Source organism: Rhinolophus ferrumequinum, chromosome 3, assembly GCF_004115265.2.
Source record: "Rhinolophus ferrumequinum isolate MPI-CBG mRhiFer1 chromosome 3, mRhiFer1_v1.p, whole genome shotgun sequence".
NCBI lineage: Eukaryota > Metazoa > Chordata > Mammalia > Chiroptera > Rhinolophidae > Rhinolophus > Rhinolophus ferrumequinum.
In genome coordinates, this window is record NC_046286.1 from 36,368,676 (window position 1) to 36,380,896 (window position 12,221).

At 38.9% G+C, this 12,221-nt stretch overlaps 1 protein-coding gene across 7 annotated transcripts in view; it reads left to right on the plus strand.

Moving 5' to 3' along the window:
• The first annotated feature begins 3,161 nt into the window (after positions 1-3,161).
• The window catches only part of SENP6 (SUMO specific peptidase 6), a 101,924-nt gene continuing 92,864 nt past the window's right edge, over positions 3,162-12,221 (plus strand). Inside the window, exons 1-3 of one of the 7 annotated variants that reach the window (XM_033096526.1) lie at positions 3,168-3,551; positions 5,080-5,101; positions 5,849-5,911. In XM_033096526.1, coding sequence (XP_032952417.1) covers positions 5,878-5,911 — 34 coding nt within the window. In that variant the 5' untranslated portion in view covers positions 3,168-3,551; positions 5,080-5,101; positions 5,849-5,877. Of the gene's footprint in view, positions 3,552-5,079; positions 5,102-5,848; positions 5,912-12,221 lie in introns of all 7 variants that reach the window. The other 6 variants (XM_033096533.1, XM_033096539.1, XM_033096512.1 and 3 more) reach the window with 6 other exon arrangements.

The window sequence follows — 12,221 nt, forward strand, 5'->3', positions numbered from 1 at the left end:
AATAAATGAAATAATGTACCATGAAATTGAAACTAGGTGGGGAAAGAAGAGAAAAAATAGAGTCAAGGTTTAGAGATCACAATGAGATTTAAAAAGGTCATAGTGATTATAGTTGTGAGGTGTTTTCTTTTTCTTTTTCTTTTTTTTTTAACTTTTATTTAAGTGTATTTTTCCAAGACCTATCAGTTCCAAGTCAAGTAGCTCCAATCTAGTTGTGGAGGGCACAGCTCACAGTGGCCTATGCGGCGATGGAACCAGCAACCCTGTTGTTAAGAGTACCACACCCTGGAGGTGGGATGTTTGAATTACTGTGTTTGCAAGAGAAGTAGACCCAGGGTTCAACCTATGGGTTGGTGACGAGATTAGGTGAGTTACAAGACATCAGAGAAGGTACGGCATTAAGGTTAGAATTTTGGGTGGCAGGACTTTTTTTTCTCCCAAATTTTCTTTAATGGACTAATTAGAAAAAAGTTTATTATATCCACTGTAATTAACCATCCATTAAAATCTAAAATCATTAACTTTTATTCATTATATTTATCCTTTATGTCAGAATTAAATTGTGTTTAATATGACAAGTTAGCTGACATCTGAATAGAATTTGCTAAATTTAAACAATAAAGACATGCTAGACTTTTAATAAAAATTAAATGTATAACTCAGAAAACTGGTTTTGTAATTAGTCATATTTCTAAAATTCAAACATTTTTAGTAACATCTCTGAGCTTCAAAAATGTATCTATAAAGAATGGCTACAAATTATTTGTAAATAAATATATATATACACATAGTACAGCTAAGTTTCAGAGACATATCCTAAATTTAAAGTTTTCTAGTTCCTGAAGGGATATATAATACTATCTATTCTTAGTCGATCATCTTCACATGAAAAAACAGTGGTTTCTGAAAATATCTTTAATCTTATATTTGAATAAGGAAAATTATAATTTCACTTGTAATTGCAAATTCACAGAATAAGAATAATTGAACTGAAAAGGAATTCACAGGTTGTTTAATCTAGTGGTTTTCATAGTGTGGTCCCCTGATCAGCAGCAGCATTTGGATCACCTGGGAACTTGTTAAAAATGTAAATTCTCAGGCCCACTCCATACCCATTGAATCAAAAAATCTAGGAATGTGGTAGAGCAATTTGTTTTAATAAACCTTTACATGTAATTTTGATGCATGCTGAAGTTTGAGAGCCATTGGTTTAATCCAGTACTTCTCTGTTAAAATTGGAATTACCAAATTCCATAGATTAGGTGAAATTAATAACACTTAAAAAGAAAACAATGGACTTTGTCTGAAAGCTCCTAACTCACATTGCTTAAAAGACATCTTTTACATAACTCTACCTTGTTTCCCATTCCATGTGTATTAATTTTCTATAATACAAATTACTGTAGCAAATTACTAACCTAGCAACTTAACAAAAAAATTATCGTTATAGTTCTGAAAGGTCAGAGGTTCAACATCTGTCTCACTGGGCTAAATCAAGGTGTCAGCTTTGCTTTCTGAAAGCCCTAGGGGAGAATCAGTTTCCTTGACTTTTCCAGCTTCCAGAGGCCACCCACATTACTTGACTTTTGGCACCTTCCTTCATTTTAAAAGCCTGTATGTATGCATTTTAAAATCAGTGATTATTTTTTGAAACTACTTTTTGGAGTTTGTACAAATAAGTCCAGTCACCCACATCTGCTTATTATCGACACGCCTCAGTAGCATTATACTGTCATTGGCAGAGACTATGTCATAGAGCGTTACAACTAGATTATGAAATATCCTCAAGCAACAAAAATAAATTATACTCGTTATATTTTATTACTCTTACTAAATTAGAAAAAAATAGTTCATTTTAGAAAATTTTTAAAAGTTTTAAATAAAAAGCTTTTCTTATACCTTGGTTAACAGGACAATTAAATTAGTTACAAAAGTTCATTCCCCCAAACACTGCATTTAATCGTAGTTCTTCTGTATCGTTTTAATTCTGTTGAATTCTGATATACACGGAATTTCGTTTTCTTTTTAAAAGAGGAAGAATGAGGGATTTAAGAAAATGTTGGCTTGGAGGACGACACACCTAAACGAGTTCAGTTTCAGTGATGGGACTAGTCATAACTTCTTTCCTTTTCTGCATTTTCCAAATTTTCATTAAGGAACGTGTCTCATTTTCATGTTAAAAAAAATGGGGGAAAAAAGAAAGGTAAAGAAGAAAAAGAAAAAAAAAAACCCACAAAGAACATTATATAGTCACTTGCAATTATAGGCCTGACTTGTAAGGTAGGGTATGGTGTTTAAAGTCTCAGGCATATAAATGACAGGACTTTTTTTTTTTTTTTTTTTTTTACAGTCATCCAAAGGGTACTGTAGAATCTTCCTTGATCAATTATTTCGAAACCTTCTTTAAAAATGAAGACCACAAATCATTTTCTAAACTTGTGATTGCCACTACTTCACTCTCTTTTGTCTTCAGTTGGCCATGGTTTAAACTCTAAGGCCTCCTCAAAGAAACAAACTTTTAACATTTCATAGGCAATTGTGGTGCCACGGAACCCAAATTCATCACCGGCCTGGCTTGGACGCATTCACACACTAGGTCTGCCATAAGGCCCTCGGCAGTCTGGATTTTGGACGAAACATGTCTAGGCCGAGCCGGCGCCGCTTAGGGCCAGCTCTACCGACAGCCAGGTCGGTGGGCACCACAAGTCGGTGTTCTGGACGCCGCAGACCGCTCCACGCGCGAGCCGAGCCTGGGCTCCTAAGGGGGAGCAGCGCTGGGGGCGGCAGCGTCGGGGCGGGGGCGGGAGCCGGGCGCCGGGCCGCAGCTCCAGCGCCCGTGGGGGAGGAGCGGCAGCGGCGGCGGCTGTAGCTGCTGTGGCGACGGACGCGAGGCGGTGGCAGAGACCCACCCCTGTCCACATGGACAGTCGCAAAGGCCTCCGCTGATGCATTCACGCCTGGGCGGGGTGGGCGGACGGCCGTAGCGGCGGCGGCGGCTGCAGAAGGAGCTAGGGGCCTGGGGGCGCCTGACGGTAGCGGAGACCTCGCCGCCACTGCGCGGCGGGTGCGGCCATTTTACGGCCTGGGACGAAGGGAGGCGTGTTTGTGCGCTCGCCTCCTACCTCTCTTCCTGGGGGCCCGCGGCTGGGGGAAGCTTCTCAGGCGGCCTGGGTGGGCGGTGGATGGGGAGTCGTGGGCCGAGAGGAACCGGGCCTGGGAAGCGCCGCCGTCGCCGTCGCCGCTCGCATTGCCCCGGAGGGGCCTGAGGAGGAGTCCAGGCCGCGGGCCTCGCCGCCCGCTAGCCCGCGATAGGCCCGGGAGCGCCTGGCCTGCTTTTGTGTAGGCCGGTGTGGACGTGGGAGCGCCGCCCGCCTGACGGCCGAGTTCTAGGCCCGCAACCCTGAGGCGGCTACCCTCCTGCGGCGCGGCCCCTCAAACCGGCGAGCGCGGCGGCGGTGTGAGCCATGGATTAAGGAGGCGGCGGCGTGGGAGGAGGAAGATGGCGGCTGGCAAGAGCGGCGGCAGCTCAGGGGAGATTACTTTTTTGGAAGGTACATCTATGTCTGCCCTTGCCGGAGGGTGGGGAGTGGGTATGAAAATACAGGAAAATGTGCTCCCCTCATCACCGGATATTCGGTTATTCACGCTGGGTAGTTTGGGGGCGGTGGAGGTACCGGGGGGCGGGGGCTGCCGGGGCGATGGTGGGGAGGGAGCGCGCTGGGTTCGAGTCCGTCGGTGCTGGGAGCTTGGCCGGGAGCGGGGAAGGCCGAGAAGGTCCGGGTGCATCGGGCTGCAGGCCGGAGTTGGTGGGTGGCCTTCGAGGGTGCTCGCCTGAGTCTGACATTTAAAAAAAAAATTTGGTGGTGGCCTAGGGATGAAAGTAGATTGCGTTCAGGTCTTGTTCAGGGAAAGTTTCAAATTGCTAGGGTTGGGTGAAATTGGGGGCCAATCTAAGTAGGGAAGAGAGAGGGGCGGTTGTTACTGAGTATGATTTTTACTCCCTGGTCTTTCTGTTTCGCAGAGCTTTAGGCTTTTTTGCAGCCAGCGTTCATATTAGGCCTGGCGTTGGTCCGATAGTCTTAAAATGTGTTTGCTAAAAATATTTTATAAAGTAATTTATGTGAAAAAAGAGAATGAGATTCAGTCTCAACTTTGGGACAGTCACCAAAGCTAATAGAGTGTGGGTGATCCCATTTTTATTCACTTGAGAAAGTTAAACATTTGCTGTTGGTGTACTAAAGCCAGTCTTAAGAAAAACTGTGTCATTGTTGGGGATGGTGGTAATGGTAACAGTATTGGCTCTTTGACCACATATATAAATAGGGACCCTCAAAATACAGCTACATTCGTTGTAACTGTGGACCAGAAACTTGAATTTCACATCGCTTAGTTTGATTATGGGTGGGGGGGTTCAGTGTTTACATTGGTAATTGAATTTATATAGATACATTGTTTAGGAAAATGAGTATCTGTGCAGTGACTGTTAAAAAGGATTAACTACTCTTTGGGTAATTTTGCAAGATGATTTTCATATGCAGTATAAGCGATACTTAAACAATAATTAGAAACATTTCTAAACTAAGAAAGTATAACTTAACAGTGGTAACAGGTTCTTTAAGAGGGTGTCAAGGGATGGGTATTCCTTGTTTATGGTTTTATTAACAATGCCTGGAACAGTGCCTGAAACACAGTCGGTACTCAATATTACTCTAATGAATGAATAGGGACTAGTAGATGTGGATGGGAAAAGAAATCTTAATTTTTAAAAATTCTTCTTCCATGAGTATAGCAAAGCAAAAGGAATCTTACCTTGCTTTGAAAGCCAGGCTTTATCTAAAAGTAATGAGAGTTTATGATATTTCTAGTAAGGAGATTTGGAAAGCTTGTAAGTTTTTCTGGGTTCATTTCTTACTACCTCCATTCTAGTTTAGGTAGAATGGATGACTGTCAGAGTCTGAGAGTGGTGCAGCTTGTGTTACAGGTGGTGATAACATGCGTTACTTTTTGTTTTGATATTTTTGTTTTGATATTGGAACCTCAAAAAATGGCTTACTGATGTTTATCATATTCTATATGCAGATAATTGTACTTCTGTGCTGTGGTAAGTTTCCAGCTTCTATACACTTCTAATTCGGTTTAAGTTCTGACTAAATGAACATAGGATAGAAAGAGCACACATAAAGCCAACACATATACAGGGCTAATGTGAATTTCAAACTGTTCCTTTTAGTTTAACTTAAGGGTCTGTGAATGCACAGGTGTGACAAATTTGAGTTTTATCATTTCTCCTTCAGCATTCTCATAAATAATTGTATGGTAACTTTAGAATATGAGCAGAAGGAAAAGCTAGGATTTCAGTTTCTCATCCGATTTTCATATATTGTACTGAATTTTTAAAAATAAATGAAATGATATTCAGCACTAATTGTATTTTTTTGTGTTTAATTTTTTTGTCTTTAATTCTTTTGGCTCTTTACACTTTTAGTAATAAAATACTCCACTGTAACTTGCCATACATTTTGTATTACTATATTTATATGTTTTCAAAATGTTTCCCCATAGGCCCTTAGGATTTCATACGTAAACGTATACATGGTATACTTTCCTTACTCTCTGGTAGACTTGAGAAACTGAAGTTGGTTTTAATTCACTCATCAAATATTTATAGCAGTCTACTCTATGCTAGGCACTGTACCATGGTAAATATAGCAGTGCATAATGTAGCTAAGGTCCCTGCCTTCATAGAACTTATATTTTAGTGGGAGGGACTCTTAATAATTTACTAAAAACCCATTTAGAACAATCTTACCCCATCTTTTCACATAGTTCTCTTCTTCACTTTATTTAGGTCAACTCAGACCTGACAACCGGCTAAAAATGTCATACTATGGCACATACATAGAAACACACGGTATTTCCTTTTACTGTTTTACTTTTTGAAATAGCATTTAACACATGAATTTATATTTTCATGTTTTTCAGTCCTAAAATACAAGCTCCATGAAAACAATGACTTTGTTTTTTCACCATCGTATTTATATTTGCACCTGGAACATATTTGTTGTTAATTAAATAAACAAGATAACAATATGATAAAGGCTGTGGAAGAAGTATATACACAGAACAGGGAAAGAATGGGAAAGTCATTTTACGTAGTGTTAAAGTCAGGAAAGGCCTTCTTGAGGAGACATACCTGAGTTAAGTAAGGTTAACACCTTAATTATGGGACAGTTCAGAGTATGGCAGAGGATGATGCCTGTAAAGTTTCTGAGATGATACATAGTTCCTTTTGTTAAACAGAAAGGTCATGGCTGAAATGTAGCAAGCAAAATAGAGTGATATGAAAGAGAGGTAGCAGATCTGTTCTGCAAGATTATACAAGTTTATTTCATTTTGAGAAGTGGGAAGTCATTGAAGAGTTTGGGGCAAAGTGTTATGATATAATTTATCTTTTTTTTAAACTGCTACTCAGTGTGGAATGAATTAGAGAAAAGCAAGAGTAAAAGCAGGGACGTGAGTTAGAATATTTCAGTAGTTTAAAACAGAGGGGCTTGGGATATGATGGTGGCACTGGAGATTGGGGAAGAGGATTGATAGAAGGTATGTTTGTATGTAGAGCTAACAGGATTGTAATGGATTGAATACTGAGGATCAGAGTAAGGGGGGAGTCAAAGATGACTCCCAGGGTTTTTATTTGAGGTGTTGGTGGGGGGTGGTTATTCCATTTACTGAGATGGAGTAGACTGGTAGAAAAAGGAGAAGCAAGTTAATAGCTGCTCTGGTCAAATTGAGTTTGAGATAAATATCTTTGTTACCCATATTCTAAATTGTTTTACATTCTTATTACTGCTAAGTAAAATGCTAATACCATTTCCTTTTCTGGCTTCATTAGGGAAAAGGAGACCTATTGGCTACTATTATATTGTATGTGTGAGTTTAATTAGGCCACAGCTTGTATCAAATTTTTTTCTTTTCTCCTCTTTGACTTGTTTCTTTTCTGTATATTTAAGGGTGTTTTATTCTCCTTTTTCCGTTACGATAGTTTGGCAGTTTTTTCTTTTTTCATTCAACAGATATTTATTGAGCAACTGTAATGTTGTAGGTACTGAGGCACAGTGATGAGGGGGGAAAATGGTTTCTCCAAGATGTCTAGTCCAGGGAGGAAAGTGATCAGATAATCACACTTGTAAATGTAAAATTATAACTGTCAAATTCTACAAAAATGGGAGTATTCGTAATAATGAGAATTTGATCTGTTCAGGGCGGTTTGAAAGGTGAATAAGAAAAGGTGGGGAGACAGCTTTTCAGGCAGAGGGAGTATGGTATGTTAGGGAACTAAAAGGAGGACAGTATGGTGTCAGCAAGGAGAGTAGTCCAGATGAGACGAGGTAACAGCATCATCAGACTTGCTTCAAAAAAAGGTCATGGTCCACCACATGGATAAAGCTTTAGAGATGGGCAAAATATTATCAGTAAGACCAGTTAGGAAACTTGCAATATAGGGCAGAGGTGATGGTGGCTAGCTTGTTTTTGTAACCTGTCTTTTGATATTTTCTCCCTTCTCTCTGGAACCTCTAACAAGTCTACTTCCTGTCACATTTCTTTCTTTTTTTTATGCTGCACTTGTTCATATCTAGTTTTCTTTCTATTTACTTTTTTCTTCTACCAAATAATAGTCTCACCAGTATTCTCCCAGTTTTTTCTGCCATCCCTTTCATGTGTGTACACATATGCGCATGCACACAACTACTTTGTTTACCTTTTCATCCTGTGCCAATCTCCCTTTGTGGACTTTGCCCACTAAGTTGAAAAGAGTGCAATGTTGTCCTCTCTATACCAGCAAAATTGCTTATATCTCTACATGAAAAGTGTTTTCCATTTCCCCTAAGCCATACTTAGCCTTACTTAAATGGCTATAAATGCAGTTCGAACCTAATCAGTTTGTCACTTTTACTGGGGACAGGGAAAACTTCATAATATCTCTTCAATAAAGCATAATTTCTCCTACTAAATAATTGGCGTTCCATGAATGTAAGCAAGGTCTTTAGTTTCAGCCTGCTTAGAGGAACACAACACAAAGTTCTCCATTTAGCACTGCATGTGTCATTCCTTATTCCTTACGTGTATGTATTTCCTAGTTTCATCCCAGTTGAATTGATAAATTCTGCTTATCACTTGATTTCATGTACTCCCATGAAACAGTAGAGTAGAAACTCTACTTGAAATGCAAATGATTTTCATTAGAAATCCATTGAGAGCATGAACTCAAAAGCCAGCATGCTGGAATTCAACCTCTAGCTCTACTGCTTATTAGCTGTGTGATCTTGTATAGATTCCTTAACCTCTGTGTTTTCATATCTGTAAAAAAAAGATAATTGTAGTTATACAGTTGTTATTGTATAACAATTATAGTTATACAATATAATACTTGTAGTTACCATGGAGATTAATGTGTTAATATATATTAAATTCTTAGAACAATTCCAGGCATATAATTCCAAGTACTTTGTATTAGTTGGTATTACTGTATTTATTTTCTTAGGGAGAGAAGAGAAAAAGAACTTCCTTTTCTTGCTTTTCCTTTTCTTCCTCCTCTTATTTGAATTCTAGTTTTTATTTTATTTCTTTCACTTACTATTTTTCTTTTTTTAGGTATTAGTCGATTGTTTTGATATTCTAGGTTGAGTGGTATAGTGAAAGAGGAAAGAAAATGAAATTATGTATTCCATTTGTCTAGACTTCATTAAGTTGATTGTTCTGTTGCCATTACAAAAGTATGTTGAATATTTAAGGAAATCAAGAGGTATGGAGAGTTTATGTGACCTAGATAGAGCAAATTAGTAGGGAAGTCAGAACTAGAGCCTGGGAACTGATTTATATTGTAGCCTTAACCACCTTCAGCATTCCCTCCCTGTCTCCTTCCCTCCCTCTCTTCTTTATCCCTTTACTTCCCCATTCTTCCTCTTTCCTACTTTATCTTTGAGGGGTGGGGGGTTGGACAAGAGAAGGAAAATAATAGGGAATTATGGGAAATTATCATTTATGATGGAGCAGCACTCTTAAGAGGGGGAAGCAGAAGCCATAGATCTCTTAAGGTACAACTTCAGAAATTACAGAGTTACTTCTGCCACATTCTGTCGGCCAAAAGTTCGCAGAGCTAGCCCAGGTTCAATGGGAGGGGAATTATACCCCACTGTTCCAGGGGAAGAGTGGCAAAGAATTTGCAGTCATCGTTAATCTACACAGCCATCTTTCTTAGACATATGTGTAATTTTTTTTTTTAAATTCAACAAAGTCATAGTATTTAACTTGACTTTATCTCTTAAACTTGAAAATGACAGTGCTTATGAGATCCAAAAGCTAATTTCTGGACAGTTTAGGAAGCTAAAGAAAATAGAGACCACACAATTTGTAATTTGTTTCAAAGATATGAATAACAACATAAGCAGTCATTGGTTTGACTTTTCTTTGATCAGGGATTGATTCGAGAATTTCTGAAACCAGGCAAGTATAAGTAAGAAGAAAAGAGGAAGAATGTTAGAAACTTTTCCTTTTTTCTTTCATTCAGTGATGTCTGGGTCATGCTGAAGTTACTGTAATCTTTCTCATTTTCATTACCTAAACTCTTAGAAGACATGATCACAATATTTATAATAAAAAAAATTAACACTATGTCAGTACCAAATACAACAGTTATTCCACAAAGTCAATGTCAGACTGTTAATGATCACAGTTACAACCCACCTAAGTTACATACTTAAGTCACATTACTTGGAATGATGCCACATCGGATGATCCACTATTATCAACTGCGAATTATGGTTGCTAACATCAGCTAAAAAAGACAGTGAGTACAGAAGGGAGATAATCTATGCAGTATTCACTTGACACTAAAATTGGTGTTGCTTTCAGCCCCTATTTTTTGGGCTGCCTTAGGGTTTTGTACTTCCCAGAACCTTTTGCATCCATAACCAAAAATTAAGACCTCTTGTCTCCTGAGGATACAGACTTCTGGTGCTAAAATTGGGACAGTGCTAGGCAAACTGGGACATTTAGACACACTGCCTTGTCCCAACTTAACAACTACCTTGAGGCCATCTGAAACTACAGGCTTGTGTAGGAAAAAAAAGCCATATTTCGTTCTTGCCTTTGGAGTTATTTACTATTTCAAATACATTTCATGCTTGCTTTTGAATATAGGTTTTGTTTTGTTTTTCTTTTCCTCCCACATTAACTGCATTACAGTCTTTGAAACACAGCAGGGAGAAAAAACAGTGTTGGTGTCCAGTGTATACTAGTATAGTAAATTCACTTTTTCATTTTTTGCAAAGGTTGAAGCCATTTTTCAGGACACAAAGAGCTAGAAACTCCCTAAGACTTGTTTGTAGACCGTGTAGTAACATTGTCTTTCCTCCATTCAAAAATCTGCCATTTATTTTTTTGCCCCCACAACCTTGTATGTATGAATCTGCCACTAAATCTTGGAGATATACTGAATATACTACCTCATTCCCACCATGACCTCTGTTGATTTTGCCTCTATAGAAACTAGTATCCTCTGCATCTGTAACTATTACAGCCATAGTTTGGATGAAGTGGGGTTACAAATGTTTTGGCATTTAATCTTTTTTTCTTCAGTCCACATTGCTTTCCATTCTCTGTTATCACAGAAAATACCAAAGAATGATTTAATTTTGTCATACTAGCTATTTTTTTTATTTTTTATTTTATTTATTTTTTTCATAATAGCTATTAAGTCTGAGAATCTTCAGCATTTTCTTCACAACTTTGAGGATCAACTTTTTTTTTTTTGAGTATTAACTCTTGTGTCTCCATTGTCTTCACCATTTACAGGCTTTACCTATTTCTCAAGTTTATCTTCTTTTAAGTTTATTATAAAACTGTCAGTTTTCTCCTTGTTGAATTATGTATTTGTACTTTCTTTCTAAAAACTTTTTAAATTAAGTTTATTGGGGTGACAGTGGTTAATAAAATAACATAAGTTTCAAGAGTACATTTCTGTATTACATCATCTGTATATTACATTGTGTGCTCACCACCCAGAGTCAGTTCTCTTTCCGTCACCACACATATGTGTGTCTGTGTATGTATATATATATGTATAAAAGATTTTATTGGGGAAGGAGAACAGGACTTTATTGGGGAATAGTGTGTACTTTTGTGGCGTTTTCAAGTCAAGTTGTTGTCCTTTCAGTCTTAGTTGCGGAGGGCGCAGCTCAGCTCCGGGTCCAGTTGCCATTGTTAGTTGCAGGGGGCACAGCCCAACATCTCTTGCCAGAGTTGAACCGGCGACCTTGTGGTTGAGAGGCCGCGCTCCAACCAACTGAGCCGTCTGGCCACCCAGGAGCTGAGCGGCAGCTCATTGACTTCATTCTAGTTGCGGTGGGTGCAGCTCACTGGCCCATGTGGGAATCAAACCGGCAGCCCTGTTGCCCAGAGCTCGAGCTCTAACCAACTGAGCCACCTGGCCGATCCCCATCACCATATATTTGACTCCCACATTTGCCCTTGCAGAACTAAAGTGTTTCATTGGTCCATCCCAATGCTGAATTCCCTTGTCCCTTGATGGTTCTGTTCCCCTTTCCTTGGAGCTGAAGGAACATTTGGAGCCACTTGGCTTTTGCAGTCATTTCAACCTTTTGAAATCATTTGGTTTCAACCATTTGAAATCAACATTTTGCCATCATTGCAACCTGTTGTGTATCAGCTTGAGACAACTAATTTTAGAAATTGAATATTCTGTGTAAACCAACTGCATTACTTTGGGATAAGGTACCACCCCCTGACATTAATGTTCCTTAGAAGATCAAGGAGCTTCCAGCAATACATAACAGCACCAATATACGTTCTGTGGAAACCATACTTTTTTTAAAATATAATTTTATTATTAGTTTCAGGTGTACAAAACAACATACCGATTAGACATTTACACCCCTCACAAAGTGATAACCCTACCCAGTCTACTACTCCTCTGACATCGTACATTGCTACTATTACAATACCATTGACTATGTATATTCCTTATGGTGTACTTTACATCCTATGAATATTATATATTTGACTAAATATAAACTAGAAGCCATACTTTGAATTTTGATCATTTCCTGGGCTAGTAGTAAGCTATACTCTGCTGATGCTGGGCAGCAACAGTGAGTACAACTCCCAGACAGGCAGGCAGGTAGGCCTCAGAGTAAACCACT